We start from the raw sequence: 26,592 nt of genomic DNA, 5'->3' as shown, positions 1-26,592 counted from the left end.
TTATACTGCTCCTTTTTATTTTGTTAGATTAAATGGCAATTATCTTCTTTCATGCACTGAAGTTCTTTGGAACAGTAGAAAAATTACTGGGTGCTAATCCCTAGGATCCTTAGTCATTAGCTGCTGAATTGAAACAGGGATTTTTCCTCCTGCTCTCAAACCTTATTTCAAAAAATAGGTTTGTAAGTGGTTAGACAGAAGAGCAAAACTCCTTCAGACAAAAGATGGACACAGTGGGTGGAGACCCCTTTGTATCCTCCTAAGAAATGCCTCAAATATTCCTGTGGAGCCATTACAGGCAAGATAACAGTCAAGTGTTCCATGAGCTATGCCACAAGATATGTAGCTAAGAGATTTCCATGAGATGTGTGAACGCTGAGCTGGGGGTGGTGGGGGGAATGACCCTTATCCTTGCAGCCAGGTGGAAGAGGGAGTGCTGCTAAGGTGTCATGGCTCTGCTCTGCCCTTCCACTAGACCCACTGTCTTTGTCATCCTTCTCTTTGTTCCTAAGTACAAGTTGTTACTTTTACATATAAATTGGCTGCCCTGTCCCCATTTATGATGGCAGCATGGTCTCGCCTCCACTTCTTCCAAAAGGAAAAACTAGTGTTTGAAATCATTCATGACAGAGGCCGAGAATACAACCACCTTACAGACAAATCAACAGCCTGCTCCTCTTTCCTCCCCAGTGCAGGGACAGCTCTTTGGCAAGACTTGTGCCTCTGACTGTGTTGGAGTGCACTTCAGAACTAGTGCTCCTGATACTCCAAAGATCTCCATTGCTCTTAGAGATCTCCAGGATTTCTCTTGCTCTATGCTCTATGCTGCAGGACAGATGATCTCTCTCTTCCCGCCTCTTTTTTCTTTTCCCTGTCTACTTTTCTCCTGCCCTCCTCTTTCTCATATGATATTGCAAGGTTTACCAACATAGTGTTTTGATAGCTGTGTGCCTTCATCTTTGCATTAATAAATGTGAATTTTTCTTCAAATAAAATCATTACTTGTTAAAGGACCTCTAGTGTTGTTTCAGTGCACCTCTACCCAAGGGTATTTTTGAATCTGAGTCTCTTTCCTTCTTGAGTTGAAAAGTCCTAAGGGGTACTGAGTCTTGACCCAGTTAGTGGGCAGGGAGAGCTGGGAAGTGAAGAGCCAGGAGGGGTTGGAGTGGTGCCAAGACAATGGTGATCTGGGAAAGGCCAGAGTGTGACTGTTACCCTGTTAGGAGTTATCCCCTCCTTCCCTCGGCAGGAGGATCATGCCAAGGTTGTTTATCCTGAGAACTAGGAAAGATACTTCTTACCAAATGAGGGTGAGAGAAAAAGAGACGCTCAGACAGATACTGTCATGTACAACAGGCACCCTCTTGGGGCCATTGTGTTTTCCCCCTCCTCTGAAAGCAGAAATGTTACTCTCTAGCTTACTAGTTTTTGCAACATGCAGATGAGAAAATAAAGTTCAGTTTCACAAATGCTTTATATTCTAAATCTTTAAAGACCATCATCACTACCAAAGAAAGCAAAAGTCCCAATCCAGGAGAGGAAATCATTAATAGAAGACATGGACAATATAGAAATAGAAGAGCGAACTAAAAGGCAAGACTCATTAAGAAATTCACGGCCCTGTAAACGAATGATCAGCCCTGTAAATGAGTCTGTGAACAGATCTCACCAAGTCATGAATTATTGCCCACTATTCCTACAACAGTTCTGGAAGTGACGATTTTCTTTCCTGTTTCCCTTTGCTGGTGGAGTCCAACTTCACCAGGTGGAGGAGGGTGAGCAGCAGTCACTTGTGGGACTTTCTTATGGCATCAGGTCTCAACAGCAGGTGCAGGACACTCACATGAGGAGTCACACCTTTGAGGTCCCATGTGGGGGCCTCTACATTATCCCAGACTCACAGCACGCCCCTCCCCACCTCAGCAAATGTGATGGAAGTTGTCCTTTGGCTGCCCTCGCTCCTGCCACCAAGAGAGCCAGTGCACAATGAGAAAATTTGATATTCACATCTTGCAACAGGAACCTAGATGTCACACCTTAAAAAGTAGCTGCCTGCCCTACCGATCCATATGTACGGGGATGCACACCAGTAGCAGGAGGGAAACAGGGTAGCTTAATGAACTGGGAGCGAAGCGCATCACTTCAGCTGCTCACTGTCCCTCAGACTGGCATCCTGGCCTGTATCAGCAATGGTGTGACCAGCAGGAACAGGGAAGTTGTGGGAACTCAGCACATCTCTCCGGATGTCCAGAGCTACCGAGAGAACCCTTGGGGGGCTCGGAGGTCTTGGAATGTTGCCAAAAGCACTTGGTGGCTTGACTTTGATCCTTCTAAGGATGTGCCACCTGTGTATGAGGATATGAGAATCACTGGGGTTTGAATAGCGTAAAAACAGTATATTTACAAGGTGAAACACAGGTTTTAAGGTTTTGGTACAGGGGGGTTATGGAGACAAGATGGAGGAATTTAGGCCTATCTCGTGGTTCTTCTTTCTTCTTCTTGTCTTCCATTTTCTGTGTGACACAGATACTTTTAGATAAGTTCTTGGTGAAGGTACACTTACCAGCAAGGGTAAAAAGTATTGAAGTCAAAAAGTAAATATGATTTACCTAAGTTTTGTTATAAAAAGACACGACTGCCTCGTGGGCGGTCAGAGTGCCTTTGGCTGCCTTGCTGGTGAGATCCTGGCTGGGCAGAGAGAAAACTTTGTAGATAAGAAGGAATAAACAACCTTAAAGACCAAAAATCAGAGTCCAGTCTCGTCCTTTGAAGCCCGATCCGAACGAACCATCCTATGCGTGTCTGGGCAGAGACAGACAACAGCCGACCCGGACAGGGAGTGATCCTCCCTCTCCACTTGTGAGGCCTCACTTTTGGTCCACTCACTTCAAGAAAGACATTCAGGTGCTGGCGTATGTCCAGAGCAGGGGAACGGAGCTGGGGAAGGGTCTGGAGCACGATGAGGAGCAGCTGAGGGAGCTGGGGGGGTTCAGCCTGGACTGAATACTTTGTCAGCTACACTATTACACTAAGTGCTATGTCCAGTCTTGTCTTGAACAACTCCAGGGACAGTGACTCCACCACCTCCCTGGGAAGCCCATTCCAGTGTTAAATTGCTCTTTTTATGAAGAAATTCCTCCCATTGACGAACCTAAGCCCCCCCTTGGCACAGCTGGGACTATGTCCTTTCATCCTGCCTGATGGAAGAGGCTGACCTTCACTTGGCTACAGGCTCCTTTCAGGGAGCTGTAGAGTGCTAAGGTGCCCCCTGAGCCTCCTTTTCTCCAGGCTAAACACTCCCAGCTTCCTCAGCCACTTCTCCTAGGACTTGTGCTTCAGACCCTTCAGCAACTTCACCAGCTTCCTTCCATAGTTTTTACTGCAGTGGTATTTCTTGTTAAAAATTATTTGGCCTGATTCTGCCTTTTCAAAGTGCTAACAGCCCAGAAACCCGCTCTTTCCATCGCTCTTGTCAGATGCCTGAACAGTTCTCTCTCTTTTGCCAAGTGTTTCACGCTCGAAATCACAGAGTGGGTCACGATGGAAGGGACCACAGGGCTTCATCTGATCCAGCCTCCCTGCTCAGGCAGGATCATCCCAGAGCGAACGGCCCGGGATTGCGACCACACGTTTCTCGGGTATCTCTAGCGACGGGGACTCCTCAGCCTCCCCGGACAATCTGTTCCAGTGCACGGCCGCCTGCACACTGAAATTCTTCCCAGGCTCAGGCGGACCTTCCCGCGCATTCCCGGGATCCCACCGCGTTCCCACGCCCCCCCCCCCCCCCAGGGCCCGCCCCTCGGCGCCACCCTGCCCGCGCGCCACGCGACCACGCCCACCTATGTGACGTCACAACACCGCGCTCGCCCCGCCTTCAGCCGCGCCCCACTGAGGGCACCGTCTCTTTAGCCCCGCCCCCTAGCCCAGGTGCACCCAACTGCGCCTGCGCGGCTCCCCGGCTTTCCCGTCGCTGCGTTCCGCTGGCATCAGGGAGGGCGGGGCAAGTGCCGCGGTTCCCGAAGTCTATTGGCTGCTGCTCGGGCTAGCGCGGGTGCGCGCGCTGCCCCGTACCCGCCTGCCCCTCCACCCTCCCCTGCCCGGGGGCTCCGTCCGGCACTGCCAGGGGCGGCGCGCTCTCGCGCCCCCCGGACCCGCCCCCCCCGCCGCGGGCGCTCTGGGGCCCCGCCCGAGCCGGGAGGAGCCGCGGCCGCCGGGGCAGCAGCGTCACCGCTCCGGTACGTCCACGGCTCCTCGCCTCGCTCCCCTCACCCTGCGCCCCCGGGGCTGCCGCCGCTCCTCCGCTACTGCCGTGCGCGGCCGCTCCTCCCGCCGCGCTGGTCCTTAGCTGCGCGGGGGCCGTGCCGCGGGCGGCGGCGACGGGGCCGGGCAGCCCGAGGCCTGTGCGAGTGGCCCGCGGGTGGATGCCGCGGGCCCGCTGCGCGGTGACCGGGGGGTGGCGGTGGGTCACCGCAGCCTCGCAGGGCCCGCCGGTGGCCGGTGTCGCCGTGGTGCGGCGCCGGCTGCCGAGGGTTTCGGATTCCGCTGCTGGATTCGCCTTCCCGAGATTCCAGTCTCTTTCCTCGTTCGAGACAGCGAGAGCTGTCCGCGTCTCTGCGGTAGAGCCCGGTGCGGGAGGCCCCGGCCCTGGGGTCGGCGGTGCTCAGTGGGGCGGTGGAGCCGCGGTCCGCGGGGCTGCCTCTGCAGACAGCCCCGGCCGCTTCCCCTGCCCCGTGCGCGGCTGCCGCTTCCCCTCGTAGGCACGGGCGTCTTCTGGCCGCCGGAGCTGTGGGCAGACCCCACTCGCACAGAGCGGTTCCCTCCTGCTTGTCCCTCAGAGAGCGATGCCCAAGCTGGCGTGCTCGTGCAGGCCAGGATGCCGCAGGGAGCCTTCTGCCTCAGGGTTAAGTGCGGTGTGTGCTCGCCGTCGGGATTTGCTTCGAGTGCTGTCAGCATCGCTCCATGTGCATGAGCATTGTTTTGAAAAACTTGCCCTTCCTTCCCGGAAGTCTGTTGTGTAATTGTGGGAGGCTGTCATTCTCTACTGCCTGAAAGGAGGCTGTAGCCAGGTGGGAGTCGGCCTCTTCTCCCGAACAACTGTCACAGGATGAAAAGGAATGGCCTTAAGCTGCGCCAGGGAATGTTTAGATTGAACCTTTGGAAGAATTTCTTCACAGAAAGGGTGATTAGACATTGGAATGGACTGCCCGGGGAGGTGGTAGAGTCACCATCCCTGAAGGTGTTTAAGGCAAGATTGGATGTGGCACTGTGCGCTGTGGTCTGGTTGACGGGGCGGTGTTCAGTCACAAGTTGGATTCGATGACCTTAGCGGTCTTTTCCCAACCTAATTGAGTCTGTGATTCTGGGTTTGAGTTTCAAACACAGGAAAATTTATATATTCCACAATGTTTCCTTCAGCTTTCATGAATTATCAGTTCATGTTTGTTATGTTTTTTGGTTTTTTTCCAAGACCCTTAAGAAATTATTCAGTAACAGGATTCTGTTCTGTTCCAGCATAAGCCCCTTTAGCATTAGGATATGGTGTACTGGATTTAGGTGCTTGGAATATTTTCCTCCTATTCTTCCTACATTCCTTTAAAAGTTGTACGCACAAGCTGAGTTGACACAAATATCTATACTCACAAAGTGTAATACGAAGTCACAGACCTATTGCTATGTTCAGGCTCCTTGTAAAAAATCTTTTGAAAAAAGTTCCTGCTTGCTTGAGTATTTAATTATGAGCATGTGGTTTTAGCTATGTAGTTATTAGTTTCCCAGATGGATCTAATATTCTGTATTTTGCTTCTTCATATATATAATTTAGCAGTTGTACTTTACTTTATTTCCTTGTATTTTATCCACAAAGTCTGTTCTGTGCCCAGGGTCATTTAAGGAGTTAGATGTCTGTCTTGACTTAGGTTTGCAGTTAGTCAATATCAGTAAGATAGTTTGCTGATTGGTCCCCCTGAAATGCACAATAACTAACTAAGGACTCTTCTGCAAGCAGTTTGTATACCCAGGGCCCAGGATGCACAGTTTCCTGGGAAAATTATTCAATACTAGTAGCAAGGTCATTGGGGATTTTGAAGGACAGAACTTGATAGCTTGGTCTCTAAACCATATTTTATGTAGTGGCATCTTCACACTAGCCCTGTGTCAAGTTTAAGTTTCAGCTCTATGTAGGCTTTGAAAGGAAAGAGGAATTTTATATGTGTTTACCCCACTCCCGCCCCCAGATCTCCTGTACTTCTGCACTTTTGTTTGCGGAGGTTTCTTTTGGGTTTTTTTGCTGTCTTCCTCCACCCCCATCTTTGAAGGATTCCCCTGCTTCTTGGTTTATATCTGTCCCACAAGATTCTGAGTAAGAGCTCTGAAATGAAGCAGTCTTGTTGATCTTTGTCTGTAACTGTCTGGCAAACTTGTAAGATCTAGTACGAGACGATGCTTCGTGTCCAGCTTTGTGTGATGGCACGGGAATAGGAGGCCCTCTAAAGCTAATTCTTCTGAACAGTTTGAGTGTATAGTGCATGTATTTGTGTCCCAGAATTTTGCACAGTGAAATTCTAGTGTGGCCATTTAATTTTGTAATGCCTGTTGTTGACTGATTTACTTCACCTTGCAGATACAGAAAGCACCGTTGAGAAAACGGCAAAATGAGCAGTCGTCGGAAACGTGCACCTCCGTCCAAAGTGGATGAGGAGAAGAAGAAAAAGCTCTGCTGGAACATGCATGAAGACCGGAGAAATGAGATTGTGGTGTTAGATGATGAAGTAACTAATGAGGACCATATTCCAGTTCCAAGCACTTCTGCATCCTTCATTGTTATAAATGATGATAGCACTGATGAAGATCTTGTACAGAAAGAAGGCAGTGGCTCAAAATCTGTTAAGTTTTTGACAGTTAATGATGAAGAAGACTCTTATTCCATCTTGACTCCTGTGTCTGTACAGCTAAATATTATAGTCTTGCCATACCGTGCAGATAGGTCCTGGAAGGCTTTGTTGGGAGAATTTGCTCTTCATCTGCCTTCTGAGCAAATTCTAACTGATGAATTCCGTGATAGGAGCTTTACTTTAATGAGAGGAGACTCTGATGATGAGCTGCAGGTCTGTGTTCATGAAAGAAGTGAAGAAGAGCACAGTAATGAAACAAAAGAATACCTGGGTGCTTATGAACAACGTATTCTGGTGGAAGCAACTTTAAGTGGTGAAATATTGGAAGGTTTGAGATGGTTGCAAAAGAAAAAGATAATTGGACTTTATCAAAGACCTGGAGAGGCTCAGGCTTTAAAGGTATGCATTCATTATACTTGTTTTGCATTTTGGAAGTTCTTTTTCTTTTGTGTGAACTATAAAATAAAAGCATCTGAACAAAGTCTGGCAGCTACTTTGTATTTATAATGTGATGAAAATGTTTCATTTCTACATGCTTTTGTAATGTTTTCAGTATGTTTTTTCCGATAAAAATATTTATTTCTTTTTGACCATTAGCAATGTATTACCTGAAGGAATCATAGAAGATTTTGGTTGTGTTTCCTCTACATGATGTTTTTAGTAGATTTATTATATTTGTCTGTACCTGCTTATTTTCAAACCACTATTATTATTTTTGTGCTCTTCTGTTTATAATATTCTTGTCAATTAAATTAAATTGTTAATTTAATTTAATTGTTAATTAAATTGTTAACTGAATAACCTTTTCACAGGTTGGAATTTACCTTCTTGAAGCTGGGCTAAGTAAACCAGAATTTCTCAGTGATGGAGGTGGAAGACCCAAAAAAGCTAATCAGATTATTCAAAAACTCATGGAAAAGTTCTACAGTTTTTTAATTCCAGGTAATGCAATAAAGTTGATTGTTGATGAACAGAAACAGTTTTGTCTTCTGTAGTAGTTGTAAATGTAAGGGAAAATAGTAGTTATTCCTGCCATCTAGAGCAACTCTTCTTTTCCAGGCAGTGTTATTAGGTAATTCACCCAATACTATTATCTGGCCATTAATCATATGCTAATTCTTTTATGCTGAAATCAGAGGTGATAATTCTTCTCTACAGGTACTGAAGCATAGAGATGTTTTGAGTCCTTACTTTTTTGGAAGTAAATACAGTTTTCACTGTTTCAAGAGGGTAGTTTGAACAGATCTACAGTATCTTCTTTGAATCATACAGGAACAGTGTCAAAGAACCAGGAATTAAATTTAGAAAACTTCTTCCCGGGTTGGGGCCTATCACACAACTGCAGCAATAGATTTCTGTTTGGTTTATACTGTAAAGTGGTTACAATGTAAAATACTACAAAATGCAGCTTTATGACAGTTTTGAGAATATACCATTGCAGATTGAGAAACAGGGGCCTCCCTATTATTTTAGAATTTAAGGTATGTTTGCCAGATTACACTTACTAGTAATACAGATTTATAGGGTGATAAACAATGGCTTTATGTTGTGATATCTTAGGAAACTTGTGGAAAAAACAAACAAACAACCCAACCAACCTTTGTCTCGTTCCTGAGTGTAGAGTTGATTCAAAATTTTGACTGAAGACTGATTCAGTGACTGTAGTATGCGGAGTTTGTGTTGTGGCAAAAGCCTAACACCCCGCCCAAATAGCACTGCACTTAATTAGAAGAGGCAGAGTTGTATAAAAATCAGTAACTCAGGCTAAAGAGAAGCTAAAAGGAAGAGCTAAGAGAATAAAATCTGAACATCCTTACATGCTGCGAAAAACAAACGTGCAGCTGTGAGAAATGACCTGAGGAGTACCAAGGGATGGGCCAATATAACTCAGGAAGTGGGGAGGGTACTGCACATAAGAAATTATCCTTCCAAAAACTGAAGTCCAACTGACACAAATATGCCAGTTTAGGTTTGAAAGCATGACAAATCAGATCCAAGAAGAGGTCTGAAGAATAAATAGTTTGAGATCTAGAAATGAGTAGTAGTGATTTAAAGTCCATAAGGAGAAATGCATTATCATAAATGCATTAGAAGCAGAATAGTTGCCAGAGAATTCATAGACTTGAGATGTCTAAGGCATATGATAGAGTGCTGAAATCAAAGTAATGCTATAGCAGAAAGCACAGTTTTCATCTCTGCATATCTTCTCATTGTGGAAGAGCTGGGGAAGGAGATAGTGAAGAAAATTGCTGGTGACTTACTTTAAGGTCCATACTAATTTTCTGCTGGAACCTGGGACATTTGTCTTCAGTACACTAAAGGATGTGTTCATAGGGACTACCTGGTTCAGTGTAGCTTACAGGTGAAGAGGCACTTTCTGAAAGGGAAGACATGCCCCTCAAAGTTTCTGGGGCAAGAATGTGTCCTGAGAAGTTGGGTTGTCATGCCTTAACTTTTCAGAAGCCATGCAAGCAGCTCAGGTTTGTAAAGGAGCTGTGTTGCCAGCTGGTAAAGATTTGGACTGTTTTTGAGCATGTACGTTTTTATGTGCTGTAAAATAGTAATAGAGTCTTGATTTCACGCCAGTGGATGCCATGTAAGTGACGAAGTAAAATAGCTGGCACAGAGAACAGAAATAAATGATTGCAAATCACCAGTCAAACCCTACAAAGGCATGTGCAGCTTAATGTATTGCTAACGCTTTGAGAAAAAGAATGATTGGTGAAATGGTATCAACAATGTTTAAATGTATTATTCAGCGTAACAGAGATGAAGAAGAATTGAAAGCTTGCAAGCAGACTAGACCATTTCAGTAGTAATTCAATAGATGAATAGAAAGCAATGCAGAAGAAAAAAATTATGGCCTCTTTGCTAGCTGTTGCAAGCAGGGTTGCAGTTCAGTAGGTAGGTGTATAGCTCAGTAAATCCATCAATTTAATGTTCAGGGTTAGTGAAACTGCATCAATAGTAAAGAATTATCCTGAAAGTGTTAGAGAACAAAACATGATCACTAAACCGCTATGTAAATCCATAGTGTGCATTATGCTTGCTCTGAGTTCAGAAAAAGCATGTCACAGAAATGAAAAATATTTGTGAAGGAGGACCCGACCCCAGGTGATTATGCACTGTGAAACTAGTTTCATTTCCTAACAGTTTTTGAGCACAAACTTACTGATGTGGCATAAAATAATATAGCCTTGATCTTGTGCTGATTAATGAATTTCTCTTAAATGTTTCTAACAACTTACTTTGAATTCCATTCGTTTTTAAACAGAATTAGTTGAAGTTTTGTAAAATTACACCTAGGTATATATTTTAACATTTATCAATATCCATCTAAAGTGAAATCTGTACAATAACATTCCAAGATGAAGCTTCTTGTTCCCCCAATGATGAGCAAATTCTCATGCTGATGGGGTTGTGCTCAAGGATTTACACAAATAATGGATATGACCTCTCTACTGCTACATTTAATTTTAATATATTTTTCCTCACTGTACTCAGTTAATTTTGTTAATATCCTTCTTGATGGTTTTGAGACTTTGTGGCAGGAAGTTTGCCTGTGTTATGGCAAGAATAGCAGAGGTGCATTAGGTAATCTGAAAAAAAATCTGATGTTTAATATGGAATCATTGAATCATTTAGGTTTTAACCCAGCACTGCCAAGACAATCACTCAACCATCTAAGTGCCACATTTACATGTCTTTTTAATATTTCCAGTGATGGTGACTCAACTACTTCCCTGGGCAGCCTGTTCTTATGCTTCACAACCCTTTATGGGAAGAAATTTTTCCCTGTTAGCCAATCTAACCTTCCCCTGGTGCAACTTGAGGACATTTCTTCTTGTTCAGTTACTTGGGAGAAGAGACCAACCCCCACCTCAATATTACCTCCTTTCAGGTAGTTGTAGAGAGGACTGAGGGCTCCTCCTCATCTACTTTTCGTCCAAATGACCCCAACTCCCTCAGCTGTTCCTTATAAGAGTGATGTTCCAGATCCATTACAAGCTTTATTGCTCTGCTCTGGATGTGCTCCAGCACTTCCATGTCTTTCTTGTCATGTAGTTAGGGACCCAAAATTTAATACAATAACCTCACAACATCCTTGTAGTCATCCTGAACTGCCAGCCCTTTCTTCCAAAGGTCATAAACTCTCTTTTCCCTGGGTCTCAGCCAAATCTGCCTGCTCAGGCAGATGTTCTCTGCCGTCTTACCTTTTCGTCATATACTATTTACCCTCAGTTTTCTTAAGAAGAATAAATTCTTTGTACAAAGATGGTTTTGGTATTTGTTTATTTACTACCATGTGTGAGGCAACAAGTTTTCTGTTAATCTAGGCTGTTTTCATTCGTGCAGATATTGTTATACTGCAGTCTGGAGAAGGAAAGATCCTACTGCAGATGCAGTAGCAGAACTGTAGTTCAGTCATTGAAGGAATTAAATAGAGTACTTGAAAAGCATCAGAGAAACCAAATTTTTAGATAGTACAATGCCATCTGTTTCTCAGATGTAAAAAAGATTAAGATGAGACCTCTGTAACTGAATTACATTTTGGAATGGTTGAAAGCATAATTAAATATTCACTGTTTAATAAGTAACTGAGAGAGATAAACTTCCCTAGCATCCTTTTCAAAATTCCCATGGTATGTAGAACCATTTAATATTGAAAAAGAAATCTCTGAAAGAATGAACAAAACAAGAAAGGTGTGTACCAAAAAAATCCAATTGCATTAAAAAAAATTTTGCTTTAAATTATATTGCAGTCTTTCCTCTCCTGTAAAATTCTGGATAGACTTAGTTTATGTAGAAGTCAATTTAGTATGGCTAAAAATGTGAGATTCAAAGACTGTTATTTTAGCAAGTATAATGATAGGTGTCATTATATATCAAATTCTTTGATCGAAGTTATACTTTGCAAACACTCTAATTTTCTGTTCTTTTCCTAAAGTGAGGGGTATGTGTTAGAGGATCCCTTTGAATGGTTTCTTTAATATATAAAGCTGAATGCTTTCTTGGTGCTTTTTATTTGGCTGGATCATTAATAACCCCACATGTGCACTCTGATTGCCTTCTTTACATTACAAGTCATATATATAGTTTTCATGAATATGTAGAAACTTAATGCCTTTCAGTATTCTCATTTCCCTTGACAAGCTCTGGGATTGTTCCTTTGATTTAAAAGGATTAGGGGAAGGCACTGATGGCTGCCATATATAGGTGTATTTTGTTTTAGAAATCATTCTTCACCTTTACCACACATTTGAATGAAAGAAAGCATTTGCTTTTCAGGAAAGAGGGTCCTAATACCAACTTCTGAACCTTATGATAAGATTAAGCTTTTCTTGTTTTTCCCAGATACATCTCTTCCTTGTTAGCCTGAGGCATCAGAATCAAAATCTGATTTAAGTGTGCCAGCTGTTTGCTGCTTTATTAAAATGTTAAATATATTTTAAGGTCACTTCATGCTGCAAATGATAGCTTTGACTTGCTTCCAATTTTGGTGCTGTTTTTTTTGTTGTGTTTGTTTGTTTGTTTGTTTTGAATAAAAAATTCTTCAGGGCGAGTTTATCTCCAATGCTAGCTGGGGTTAGCATTAACAGACAGAACCGGTCTGTATTTTTTTGATACCAATGTTTTAATTTTGTGCCTAAAACACTGTTAAAATTTGGCCTGCAAGTCTTTCATTCTCTCATATCTGTTTTCTAGAATGCCAACCCTTCAATTTTTCATGAATTTTTGTTCTACATTGTTTAAGTTCTGTGTATGCCCATATATCCAAATTATGTGAAAAATAGATAAGCACAAGGCCTTCTTTCTTAGAGGGTAGAAAAGAAGGGTAGGCCTTCTGTCACAAAGGGCGAGGTGGGTTTTTAATTTTGAAAGTATGCCTTGTATGAATTTTTGCAGTGATGCAAGTGGTGAGAGTTATATTTTGTCCTGCTGCTACAATTTTCTTAACCAGATTAATAAGTTAAGGTTAACTTTTCTCATTTCAATAAGGTCATTTATTAATATTTAAATCAGAAGCATGAGATAATCGTGATTCTGTAACAATTGGAATTTTTTAGTGGAAGGTCTTTATTAAATAAATAAGTTCTGGTCATTCTATACCTAAATTCTAAAGAAAGAGCTTTGCTGATTATGTATACATCTGTGCTCACCATAGCATGTTAATTTTTAGTTGTCCTGGTTCCAGCTGGGGCAGAGTTCGTTTTCTTCTTAGTAGCTGATGAGTGCTGTGTGTTTGGGTTCACTGTGACAATAATGCTTGTAATGCAATGATTTGTTACTTGCTTAGTGGTGCTTGCCCCAAATCAAGGACTTTTCAGTCCTTGCTCTGCAGGTGCACAAGAAGGGAGGGGGCATTGCCAGGACAGCCAAAGGGATATTCCACATCATAGAACAACATCCTCAGTTTATAAACTAGTGGGAGTTGGCTGGGAGCCACCAGTTGCCACTTGGGGATGGGCTGGGAATTGATCAGTAAGAGGTGAGCAATTGTGTTGTGCATCACTTGCTTCTTGGGTTCTTTTAATCTCTCTTTTTTTCTTTTCATTGCTATTACTATTATTATTACTGTTGTTATTGTTGCAATGTTTTTCTTTATTTCAGTTGTTAAACTGCTCATTGTTTGCTACTGCTGCTAGCTGAGTCAGATGCAGTCATGGGCATATGTTTAAATGACACTTTGCTTATTTTCATGTGTGTAAACTAAATATGTTGCTGCAAAATTTACTGAAATGTTGTCCCAAGTTGATTGATGATGCATATCTTGAATTATTTGGTGTATGCAGACGAGCTGGAGGAAGATGAGGAAGAATCCGACACAGAACTAGAGCGACAAAATATTGAAGAGCTTTATGACTTTGTACGGCACACCCATCAGCAGGATATCCAATTGCTGAGAAAGGATGTGCAGCATCCTGCATTAATTCCCATTCTGAGGCCATACCAAAGTGAGGCTGTGAACTGGATGCTTCACCGAGAGAACCACACAAGTACTCCAAGTAGTGGCAAGTATATGGATCTGAAAAACTTGCATAATTGTGGAAAGGGTAATTGCATTGTCAGCAGTAATGTTTCCTTGCTGTTTGATTAGAAGTTTTGAGTTATTTCATTAGTATTTTCATAAAAGTTGTTGTTTGGGTCATACACTAAATGATAAGCTAGGTTTTGCTGAACAGCAGTTGATGTATCATGTTGGTCATGAAGCTCTGTGGAGGTGGACTTCAGCTTTTTTTCTCTTAATGTCACAAAAAGGCTGAATAATTCTAAGGAGTGTGCTGTTAATAGAGAAATCATAGTAACATGAATGCTTTCTCCATAGAAAATACGCTGCACTTCTTATGGCGGGAAGTGATCACTCTGGATGGAATAAAAATCTACTATAATCCATTTACTGGCTGGTATGTTTTTATAGTTATTCTTTCTGAGGACACCTCAGGGTTGTACTTTGTGAAAGCCACGTTGGTAGCTTTATCCTGCCGGATATAAGATATTCCATAAATTGTTTTTCAGTTATCAACTAAAGATTTAGAACAGTAATATCTTTAATTTGAAAAAAATAACAAACTCGAGTGTGTAATGCGCAGATAAATATGTAGATCTGAAGTTGAAGATGTAATTATTAAAGCTTTTCTTTTAAAAAGTCAATAATTTAGTGGTTTAATATTAACTTTTTTTAATTTAGGGTATTGGGGGTTTTGATCTTCTGATCCACTGTTTTCAAAGTCCAAAAGAAGGCAGCAGTATAAAGCTTTTTATTAATGCTAGGTATTGCATTACTAAGCCTGTTTCTCTTTTCTCATTAACTTGGTCAGAATAGAATTTTTTGATTGCTAGTTTGCTTTTTTGTTCCCTATGTAACTTTTAGATCTTTTTCACATGTGAATATAAAACTATTTCATATTTATTGAGATTAATGCTATGATATGCTAAGGTTAGCAAGGCAAGGCTTATTAAGAGGTGAAAAGATGCTAAAAAATTTTGGCATGCATGTTTGTCTTGGTCAGGTTCCTACACCCAAAAAGCTTGCAAGTTTTTGTTAATCTCAGCCTAACTAATAAAAGATAACACCTCACCTTACAAACTTTGCCTTGCTGAAGCTATGCTGTGTGTCCCTGAATGCACCCTTCTCTGTCACAACATTCTGTAGTAACTGATTTTCACTGGGAATGTACTTGAATTTTAGCATTATCCGTGAGTATCCAACTGCTGGACCCCAGTGGCCTGGAGGTATTTTGGCAGATGAGATGGGTCTTGGAAAAACAGTAGAAGTGTTGGCTCTTATTCTGAATCATTCTGGTCCAGAGATTAAACAAGATGATCTGACATTACCTGAGGTAAGGAAACCAGGTTGAGAGTTTTTATTAAGAAAATGCTTTTCAGTATGAATGCAAGTGCACTTTTTGTTGCTTTAGAAGTCCATATTTAAAGCTCTATTACTGTGAAAGTTTTTCCCTTAGTAGACATGATACTTGGCAGCATAAATGGTGGAACAGTTTGCATGAGAAGCTGTTGATCCTTTGCCATTGTTCAATGGTTTTATCAGGCAATTGTGCTGTTAATATAGTTTGGACAGGTTTCAGGAGTGTATAAATAATTTAATTTAGTTTACTATGTTGGAGGTCATTCTCCTTCACTTCATTGTATTGATGGGTGTCAAACATCCATTAGATGCATGTTCTGTGCTAAAATAGCGACAGTGTACATCCTGAATAAAGATTTCTGCTCTCCCTCTATTTCATATAATAAAGGAGCTTATCTAGCAACAGTTTTCCATCTTTTCACTTTGCTCATCATGCATACTGTGAAAACTTGACACATCCACTAAACCCAAACATTTTTTCTGAAGGGAAAGGACCATTATTCTTAAGTAAACTCTTACCGCTTTGTGAGTTTCATCCCTTGGAAATCATGGCTGCCAGTTTCATTGCACATTTATCATAGTGATCTCCTGCCTGCTTGTCATTTTATCAGTTAAAAGGACTCAATTCTTAGAGAGAATAAGATGATTCTTAAATATGTAAGAGGGTCAGCACCAAGTACTGCAAACAGAGGAGAATATGCACTCAAGTGCCTGGACACCAACTGATAACAATAGGTAGAGACCAGAGAGACCAGAGCTTTTGGAGGCCTGGAGTTATTGAAACCCTTTCATGATGTAAGTAGTTGGGACAGACATCAGCTGATAAGAGAGTAAAATTTTGGGGGGCAATCCCTAAAAGGAGAAACATACTTTCTATACAGCTGACTAGGGGTCTTCCTTTATATTGATTACTTCCTTTTGTGTTTCTAGCTATATATTAAATATATATTTTTCCTCCCCCATCAGGAACCTAGATCACTTACATCTGTAGATTCCTGTAACTTAATGCTAAAGCAGCGGAGGACCCAAGAGGCTTTCAGAGCTGCTCTTTGTGTTTCAGTTAGGGTGCTGAACACTGTTTGTCAAGAAACTGAACTGAATTATGTGTCACTCTGTACATTAAAAAAGAGCTATCTGAGCAAATTGGTGGGATCAGAACATGTATTTGTAGAGCTCATGCTTACTTTCAAATATGAGGAGATTAATGAAGGTCAGAGTGACTGTGAAGAGACATGAGCTAATAACTATTTAATGTTGTCTGCATTAGGGTAAGCTTGTGAACTTCTTTGTTCCACCTCAACCTTTAGAGGGAAATAAAAAGAAAAAGCCAAAGGAAATGGAGCCTAAATTAAAGGAAAAAATACAGTATCCCAGTAAGTATTTCTGATGAGTTTTAAAATACGTTTTGCTTTTAGCGTTGTGTTATATTGGCCACTGACTATGAGTTCAAGGCTATTGTTGACTTCATCAGAATGAAGTTATTCTTTTGCTGAGCTCTGTCATGTAGGATTGCATGCTACAAAAAAGTGATCCACAGTTAAAAGTAAAGCTACTAACTCAGAACTCTGCCACAGAGCTCCGTGCAATTAGAGGTCTTTGTAAAGAGTTTATGTATTTAAATGAAATGAGCAGTCTTTTTTATGCCTCAATAAGAAAATTGAATTATTTATTTCTATTGCTATCCAACGTTGTTTTAGAATCACTGCAAAACAGCAATCTGTAGAGCTGCGTCAAGTAAAAGCTTGTCAAAACTGCTGCCTATCTGCATTTTTGAGATGAATACTATGTTTAGAGTTCCCTTAATATGCATTCTGTGAGGTAGCTTAATTTTTTGTTTTGATTCTTCATTCAGGCTTGCGAGTAATGATATTAGAAGCTGTAAAGGAAATGAATGTGAAGAAAGGAGCATCCATAATTGCAATATTTAAGTACATCAGTTCTATATATAGGTACGACACGCAAAGAAATAGACGGCTTCTCAAAAGAACTCTAGAAAAACTAATTGCAGAACAGGTGGTAGAACAAGTTAAAGGACATGGTCTGGCTGGGTCTTTCAAGCTGGGAAAGAATTACAAGGAACAGAAGAAGCGAGAAAGAGCCAAAGAGCAGGTAAAACATGCTGCTGTAGTTACTTTAAAAGAATGTTGCAAAGGCTGTTCTTTCTTTCTGACAATTGCATGCTACTCTCAGCTGTACTGTCTATGTACACTAGTTCAGTGACACTGATTTGGTGGTAGAAATGAAGAAAACTGCAGCAATTGCTTCGACACTCATAAATAAAGAAGCAGAAATCATAAGCAGATAAAATTTGGGGCTAAAATATTAACTTCATCTGTCATAAGTCTTCTAAAATAGTGTTACTGGGAGTTGTATTGTTCTTACTGTGAAGTTGTTTTTTAAACACTGGTAAACATTAACCAAATCCTCAAACTGGAAATTGATGTAAACCCTTAATATCTATGTACTGATGTGTTTTTATGTTCATTAAAAAAAAGGGTGAGGAGAAAGTTGTTTGGGTTGGAAGGGACTTTAAAACTCATCTAATTCCAAACCCCCTTGCCGTGGGGACACCTTCCACTAAACCAGGTTTCTCAAAGCCCCATCCAACCTGGCCTTGAACACTTACAGCATTGGGGCATCATTGTCTTTGGGCAACCTGTTCCAGTGTCTCACCACCTCAAAGTGAAGAATTTCTTCCTAATATCTAAACCTGTTATCTTTCATTAAAAACTATTCCCCCTTGTCCTGTCACTACGTGCTCTTGTAATTAGTCTGTTTAAAGCTTCTCATAGCCTTTGATCAGGTACTGGAAGGCCTGATTTAGCCTGAAGCCTTCTCTTCTCCAGGCTGAACAATTCCAACTCTCTTAGCCTTTCCTCACAGGGGAGGTGCTGTAGCCCTCTGATCATCTTCATGGCCCTCCTTTGGACTTGCTCCTAGAGGTCCACATCCTCCTTATATTGGGGGTCCCAAAGCTGGATTGCAGTACTCCAGGTGGGATCTCACAAGAATGAATAGATAGGTGGGATCCCCTCCCTGGCCCTGCTGCCCATGCTGCTTTGGATACCGTCCAGGACACGATTGTCTTTCTGGGCTGCAAGTGCACATTGCTGCCTTGTGTCCAGCCTCTCACCCATCAGTACTCCCAAATCCTTCTCAGCAGGGCTGCTCTCAATCTGTTCATTCAATCCATGTGCAGCACCTTGCACTTGGTCTTGTTAAATGGCATGAGATTCCTATGGGCCCACTTCTCAAGTTTGTCCAGGTCCCTCTGCACGGCATCCCGTCCTTCAGATATGTCAGCTGTACTGCTCAACTTGGTGTCATCTACAAATTTGCTGAGGGCACACATGATCTCTCTGGCTATGTCATTAATGAAGACATTAAGTAGTACTGGTAGCTGTTAAATGTCACTGGACAAGTCAGAATGTAAAGTCTGACATTCTTGGTTAATTTTACTTTGTAGGTAGCAAAGACTTCAGAAAACACTCAGAAGAAGCAATTGATTGATGCTAAAACTCAAACCAAAGAATCAAGAAACAGTGACGAAACATCTGAAAATGTCTTAAAAGCTGCTTCACATGAGAATATCGCCATGGAAGAACATGATTATTGTACAACTAGTAAAAATAACAGGAAATCTGAAGCAGATCATGAGAACTCTGTAGAAGAGAAAAATGTTAAGCAAGAAAATGTGGTCCCAAAATCTCCTGATTTTCATGGCAACCTCCTTGTCTCCAGTGACATGAGCAGTCATGCTGATGTTGATGTTTCTAAAACTACAGCTGTTATGCAACAGGAAGTCCCAAAGATCCAGTCCTCACATTCCCAAGAATGTGCTGGCAGTAGCGTACAACATACCAGTTCTGTATTTCCATTTAATACCTCTGAATATCGTTTTGAATGCATCTGTGGTGAGCTTGGATTGGCTGACTACAAAGCTCGCGTGCAGTGCCTGAAATGTTACCTGTGGCAGCATGCAGAATGTGTAAACTACAAAGAGGAGAACCTGAAGAGCAGGCCCTTCTACTGTCCCCATTGCCTTGTGGCAATGAAACCAGTTCCCACAGGAGCGACTCTGATAATTTCTCCGAGTTCTATTTGTCACCAGTGGGTAGATGAGATCAACAGACATGTAAGATCATCATCTCTTCGAGTTCTGGTAAGATTATATAGCTTCATATTCTGGAGAGTTATTTTATCAAGGCTCGGGGCTTGCATCACTCAAAGTTCAGAGGTCTTTGTCCTCTCTGCCAGAGCTCTACATTTCTTGCTGCTAGATCAATGCTTTGGCATTATGTGGTGCATTGGTGTCCCAGAAAGACAGTCTGCAATTAGTTTTTTTTTTTTTTAGTTGGTCACTGGGAGATAAACCAGTGGACTAGATGGTATAGCAGCTGAAAGCAAATTTTTGTACGGTTGCAGCAAAATGTGATTTCTGAGAGGGAAGGCTGTTTGAAAGACTACCAAGGAACTTAAAAAGGCCTATGGGTGTTTTGAGTGTTGTCTCACTGTACACATGCACTTAAGCAATTCTCAGACTGTTGCTCCTCTTTTTGTTCTAGATAAAAAATGTTTCCGTAGGTGAAGCCTGTAGTTTTGCATTTCTGGTTCTCAGGCTTTATAAAACAAGTCTTGGGCATTGTTTTTTTACTGAAAACAATACTGTTACAACTTGGCTGTTTTGTCTATAACATCTACCAAATTTTTTAGGATATTGGTTATTTGGAGACCATGTATTGTCCTTTTACTTGATCTCTAATAACCCTGTCACTAGAATAAATCTAATTATATTAAGAGTAATAATCACCATGCAAGTTTTTAAAAAATACTGTTATCACGGTATTCAAGAGTCTTTTATTACCAATGAAGCCAAGTTTTGTCCTTCATATTTTTAGCAGTCAAGAACCTTTGTAAAGGTCAAGAGCTTTGAAAACCATCAATCACTTGTATTTTGAACAAAGTAGTAGCAGATTAATATAACTTTGTATTCAGGATATATCTAGTATCTTTGGCTATTACACATAGTTGCCCAACATACAGATGAATTCTAGGCCTCCAATGCTATTTGTGTGAGTAGTCCAATTAGACTTAATGCAGGAACTAACAAATGTGTAAAACTCACTTAGTTTTTCTAGGGCCCAGTCCATGTTTAATACAAGCTTTAATGAAAATTAGCAGAAATAGATTTACATGGTGACCATAAAATAGCTTAAATACTGAATGTCAGTACTTTCAACTGTGCGACATCTTCCATTCTGCAAGATTGTTTTCATTTTCTTTTACCTGCCAACCGTGAGACTTGTTTTCAGTGTTGCTTCAAAATGAAAATTTGTTTTATTTTCTGTTAAGGTAAAATGAAAGTAATGGAGGTGTTTCAAACAATCAGTTTCCCATGTTAATAACTTTTGCATTGCATGTGACGTGTTTTTTACTCTTCAACTGCTTACAACCCATGGGAAATTCTAATGGTTTTATGTAATAGAACAAGAAATTAAAATTTATCAGTAAGTCTTGCTTTGCAGTTGATTGTCTTCCTGCTGCTATGAAAACAACCAAAACTTGGCCAATTTATAAATCTCCAGAAAATCTATTCATAAGTACTTGAAGAAATCATTAGACTTTGGCGGCTGTTTGTTTCTTCTTGGTTGCTTCAGAGAGTATGCTCTTTTTGGTTAATATGTTTCTTTTTTCTTCCCCTTCCAAGCTCCCCTTCTCTCTTTTGTTTCATGTGCAATGACCTGGGTTACATTGTTGTCCCACTCTGGGGCTCAATAGAAAGAAATTATCTGCAGGTGTTTCTTTCAGTTGGCAGAAACATTGTTGCCATATGCACAAATGTATAGGAAGATTATTACTGGGAGAAAAAGTAGGATTAAGAGTGAAATTAACAGTAAAATCATGTGCTGATCATCAAGGGGTAAAGAGCAGTTATTTTAACTTCTGTATGTTTCTAAAGGGATTTGGCTTAACATTATAAGGGAGATAGGAAAAGTAACTTCTGATGATAGAACAAATGTCAATATGAAGGGTTTCTGTTAGTGCACAGGGACTGTATTTTACCTAGGGTATTTTTTAAAATTTCTTAAATCTCTGTAGGTAAAACTTTACTCAGAGTGTAATTTCTGGTTTTTATATATTTTGATGCATATTTCTGTCTTTGCCTAATCATCCATTAAATTTTAGTGAGTAAAGTTTTCAGAAGAAAGGTAATGATCTGCAGTAAAGGAGAGGAGAAGACTGAACGTGTAACAGTAACTTGTATAATGTTGTTCCATACAACGTTATGGAATACTTAATCTTCAAACAACTTTTATAACAAATAACTGTTGTAGAAAATAATGAAGTCCTCTCTTCTTCAAGGAGGAAACAAATGTTTTGCAAAGTCATAAAAAGTTAGACAAATTTTTCATCCATGACTCTATTGTATTTGTTATTAGGTTACTTAGATTAATTTCCCCCCATACTATTAGATGATTACAGATTTATGAATAGTTTCTTTTTATATGAGCAACAGTGCTAAAAGCTTGCACATGTTAGCTGTACTGATGTGTTAGCATTTTTATCATTCTTACCTCCCTTCTTTCCTCTTGTGCTGTTGCTGATAAATCCCTGTAGGTGTATCAAGGCGTGAAGAAGCACGGCTTTTTGCAGCCGCACATGCTGGCAGAGCAGGAGGTGGTTATCACCACCTACGACGTCCTGCGCACCGAGCTGAACTACGTAGACATTCCCCACAGCAACAGTGAGGACGGGCGCCGCTTCAGGAACCAGAAGCGCTACATGGCCATCCCCAGCCCCTTGGTAGCAGTGGAGTGGTGGAGGATCTGCCTCGATGAAGCACAAATGGTTGAGTGCACCACTGCAAAGGTATGACATTCCTGGCTATGCATTCATTTAACTTGAAAATGTTTGGACAAATTTATTGTAAATAGTAGAGTCCTTCCTTCCCCCCTCTTAGTGTTCAGAGTATGCTCATGTAGTTTGTCCTTGTCCCTTGTTCTTCAGGAGGGAATTTTCTGTTGGAGATGAATGGTTCTCCTATCGGAATTTTGGCAGATTGCGAAATATATCCAGCTCAAAAAATACTTAACATAATGTATACTGACAGTTTAAAGAACTAGGTCATCATGTTGTATATGGTGTTTGATAGTTTCAAACAAGACACTAGCCTTGTTCAGTGATGTGGTTCAGAGGCATAGATATGTCCTTTGGGTCTAGAAGCTAAAATTGTCAGCAGTCTGTCTGCAAACTCGAGGGATACAGTCTGCAGGGGGAATTATTTTAATTAGTCTTTGTCCAGTCTTTTGTCTTCCTGTGTTGGGCTAAAAATGCCACTTACATAATGCCTTACAGGCTTTAATGTTTAGAATTTTTTAAACATGCAGTTTATTTTGCTATTTGCTTGCCTTCTGTGAACCCTTAATTGCACTTGATTACTTGAAAGAGGACATGGCTTTTATCAGGCTTCAGTTACCTTCTAAAAAGATCAAAAATTTTTTGTATGTTTTTATAATATATTGCACCAATGCTGCTTGTAGGTCTAAGGGTACATTATGAAAAGATGTTCAGACTTCTCAAAAATAAGATCCACGTTGTCAGATTGTGTTCCACTCTGTTTTTCCTTTCCCACCATTGGTTCTATGTCCTTTCATTAGGCTGCTGAGATGGCACTCCGCTTGAGTGGAATCAATCGCTGGTGTGTCAGTGGCACTCCTGTGCAGCGAGGATTAGAAGGTGAGATTTTATGTAGCAGTGTGATCTCTGGGCTTTCCTTATGCTGATAAGTAGGTGGGGCTTTGAAGCAGTTAAAATGTCTGCTAGTTTTGTTCTGAATTCACTAGGTACTCTAACTTTGTAAGCCATAAACTTGAAGCATGATAATAAAGCCATCAATACATGGATCAATATAAATATTGAAGAGCTGAAATCTTTTTGTCTCCCTGAGTTAGACAAATACTTTGGGGAGCAGAGAAGCTGTATGTCGAATAGCTGACTCAAGTGTGTTCTTCAGTTTTCACTTAGAGGAGTGGATAAATATTAACCCTTCTCTATAGCAGATGTCTGCTCTGGTTACAGAATCCTGTGAACTGTCAAATACAGCAAGCAAAGCTGTATTTGCTTTTTGCATAGCTCTGTATGAACTACTGTGGGCATCCACTGCCATGAATATAAATCCTAAAAATTGTGCTAAAGCTTATGAAACTGTCTCCAGTCCTTAGTGCTTATGTAAGGACTAATGAATTGAGATGTGTGAAGTAGGTAGCTGTATGTTAGCAGGTGACATTTATCTTGTCTTTTTTTTGTGTGGTGCTCAGTTTCTGTAGACAGGCTTCAGACAGAGATAGAATAAAAGAAAGGGAGCTGACTAACTGCTTTGTCTCCCTATGTTCACTGATGGATTTTGGAATATATGGTACAGATTGGGGCAATGTGTTTGAAAGTGGGTGAATCAATGTAAGCATTTGTGGACTGTTGTTTGGATAGTAAGTTGTAAAAAACAATATTTCAGATTAATTCATAATGGAATTCTGAATTAAATTTATAAATACGTGTAATAGTTGTGAGAATACAGTGTTAATAAAGCAAAGCTGCAGAAAGAAGTGATTGATTTTAGTGTTGTGATGAACTCCTTCAAGGCCCTGTGTGTGATAGTGTTGATTTAATACATATCTGAAATATCATACAGTTCATAATACATGTTGACAGACTGTAAGGCAGCCCCCATCACTTCAGGGATGAAAACTGCTGACTCATTTCAATCTGTGCCGCTGCTGCTGTAATGCAGTGGGATAGGAGCTCTAGGTAAACAATTGCTTCTTGCACAGAACTGATTCCCAGGATTTTTCTTCCTCTGGTCCATGATGTGTTTGGTGAATGTCTTGATGCTTTCAGCTGAATACTGAATTATAATAAAGCTAACAGAATAAGGAATGTAGCTACCAGATTTTCAAGAACTAGAAGATAGCATCATATATCTCTGTTTCTGCAGTATCCACATGCAGCATTTAAATGTGTGCTTCTGTATTTTTCCAGTAGGAATAAAGCAGACGCTTAAAGTCAATATGTCCTTAAATTCCAAAAAGTGACGGGTTTCTGAATTAGGCAGAATTAGCGAGATGTATTCTCTCAATTAGCAAGAAAACAATTGAAGTGTCTTTTGTTAATTTCTTATGCATTAGTAGAGAAGTGAAAATTCTTCTGAATTGCTGCCCCTTCTAGGATTGTGGGCAGCAGACAGTTGGTGCACAGCAGGCTCTGAAGTAATGATGCTGAGCAATATTGGTTTAGAAAAACCTGGCAAACCCAGTTAACCATATGCAATCATGTAATTTCTGCCTCTTGTTTCTGCTCTGAATAGGCTTAAATTCTTTGCTCTCTTCTGCTAAGCTTGAAATTAGGAAAGTGTCTCACAAACAGCTAAATTCTCTCAAGTTGTGTGGAAATCAAAAATGAGCTAAAGGAGAGAACACCCACCTTCCACCACCCAGTCCTCTGCCTCAAATTAAATATTTTGCTGAGGAAGTGACTGGAAAACAAGTGCAAAAGATAAAGGCCAGAATGGAGATGGTTTATGCTTCATAGGCTTTGTATGACAGTTAATTTTTTTGAGATGTATTGTGAAGTATTAAAACACAAACACTTTATTTTCTTGGCAGATTTGTATGGATTAGTCCTTTTTCTCGGAGTTGATCCTTACTGGGTCAAACATTGGTGGGACCAACTACTATATCGACCTTATTGCAGGAAAAATCCCCGACCTCTCTACAGTCTAATTGCGAAGATAATGTGGAGATCAGCAAAGAAGGATGTGCTTGACCAAGTAAATCAAAGTTTTAGAATTCCTGAACATCTTTTATCAATAGTTTTATTTGCAAATTACTTACTTTCTTTTTTAATTTCAGATTCAAATCCCCCCTCAGACAGAAAATATACACTGGCTTCACTTCTCTCCTGTGGAGAGACACTTCTATCATCGCCAGCACGAGGTGTGCTGCCAGGATGCATTGGCAAAACTCAGGAAGATTTCAGACTGGACTCTTAAGCTTAGCAGCCTAGATAGAAGGACTGTGACTTCTATTCTGTACCCTTTGCTGCGGCTCAGGCAGGCCTGCTGTCACCCACAAGCTGTTCGGGGAGAGTTCTTGCCACTACAGAAAAGGTGAATTTCTGTCATTTCTTGAATAGCCTACTTTATTCAAAGCAAAACTCTGATTGTCTCCAGCAGTGCAACTTCTTGTTCAGTCCTGAAATAAGCCTAATTTAAGCTTCTTTAGTTAAATGTGTGACTATGGCACACCAGGGTATTCTGACCTCAGAAGCTGAACAGGCACAGTGGGTTCATTAGTGTAATTCTTGTGTTAAAGAACATAGTACTGAAGGCATTTGATTCTCCAGTGGCATTCTAACCTTACTATGACTAGAGTGTTGCAGGTAACAGATTGAGTGTAAAACAAAACAGATTCTTTTTTTGTTTTAAAATAAGCCCACTGCTTTTTTTTTTTCTCTCGTACAAAGATCACATTCATGAATGAGTACAGTGAAAGAATTGAATCAACAGAATGGAATAATACTTTAGTTCAAAGAAAATGTTAATGTGAGGTTGCAGAATTTGTAAATATAGATCCAAACTTGAAAGCTGTACAAATGCTCTTCTATTTGCATGCTTTCAAGATCATCTACCCCCACAAGTGCTCTGCAAGTACCAGTTTGGTCTCAGCTTTTGTTAGACCAAAAAAAATCATGTTGCCAGTCCTGTTGTGAAATGTAGCTGCTATCTTTTCAGTCAGTTAGAAGGAGGTTGTGGAAGAGCAGGCTGTTTCACTTTCAGCCTCTCAAAGTGATGTTTATTTTTCTTTTTTAAGCTACAGGTAGGGAAGAACTTCGACTTTCTGCACTGCCAGTGTTATTGCTACTGTTTCCTATTCCATCCTTTCTATTCAGTCTCAATCCTTGTTAGAAGTTTTGTGTCCTACTCGTGCTCTTTGTTATACAGGGCACCTGCAGTGCCTAAGCAGCTGAAGCTGACTTTGCACCTACTTGAGCAGAGACCAATAGTTAGACACTGTGCTGTAGCACTTACTGTGGCAGTCTGCTGATGTGGGAGCAAGGGACTCAAACATAGGAGAAATCAATATTCCCACCCATCAAACAAGATTATTTGCATTAAAATGAGCCAGTGTAGTATAAATTAAATATGTGTAAACTGAGCAGAGTATGGTGGGAACAGCTTCGTGCTGTGTTGATTTTGGTGGAATGATTGCACAATGACAGCTGCATAGTAACTGAATGAGAAGCCAGCAATGAAAATTAAATCTTTCTTAAAATCACGTG

At 40.8% G+C, this 26,592-nt stretch overlaps 1 protein-coding gene across 2 annotated transcripts in view; it reads left to right on the top strand.

Annotated features, from left to right (window-relative positions):
- The first annotated feature begins 4,106 nt into the window (after window positions 1-4,106).
- SHPRH (SNF2 histone linker PHD RING helicase) overlaps window positions 4,107-26,592 on the top strand; it is a 47,504-nt gene continuing 25,018 nt past the window's right edge. Inside the window, exons 1-13 of one of the 2 annotated variants that reach the window (XM_084203539.1) lie at window positions 4,107-4,235; window positions 6,620-7,289; window positions 7,703-7,832; window positions 13,685-13,903; window positions 14,218-14,296; window positions 15,082-15,232; window positions 16,526-16,631; window positions 17,111-17,367; window positions 18,725-19,420; window positions 21,877-22,128; window positions 22,917-22,995; window positions 24,918-25,081; window positions 25,164-25,420. In XM_084203539.1, coding sequence (XP_084059665.1) covers window positions 6,651-7,289; window positions 7,703-7,832; window positions 13,685-13,903; window positions 14,218-14,296; window positions 15,082-15,232; window positions 16,526-16,631; window positions 17,111-17,367; window positions 18,725-19,420; window positions 21,877-22,128; window positions 22,917-22,995; window positions 24,918-25,081; window positions 25,164-25,420 — 3,029 coding nt within the window. In that variant the 5' untranslated portion in view covers window positions 4,107-4,235; window positions 6,620-6,650. Of the gene's footprint in view, window positions 4,236-6,614; window positions 7,290-7,702; window positions 7,833-13,684; window positions 13,904-14,217; window positions 14,297-15,081; window positions 15,233-16,525; window positions 16,632-17,110; window positions 17,368-18,724; window positions 19,421-21,876; window positions 22,129-22,916; window positions 22,996-24,917; window positions 25,082-25,163; window positions 25,421-26,592 lie in introns of those variants that run through there. The other variant, XM_084203540.1, reaches the window with a different exon arrangement.

This window comes from Fringilla coelebs (genome assembly GCF_963513975.1).
Source record: "Fringilla coelebs genome assembly, chromosome: 3".
Classification (NCBI taxonomy): Eukaryota; Metazoa; Chordata; class Aves; order Passeriformes; family Fringillidae; genus Fringilla; species Fringilla coelebs.
This window is presented reverse-complemented; position numbering and strand designations above follow the sequence as displayed.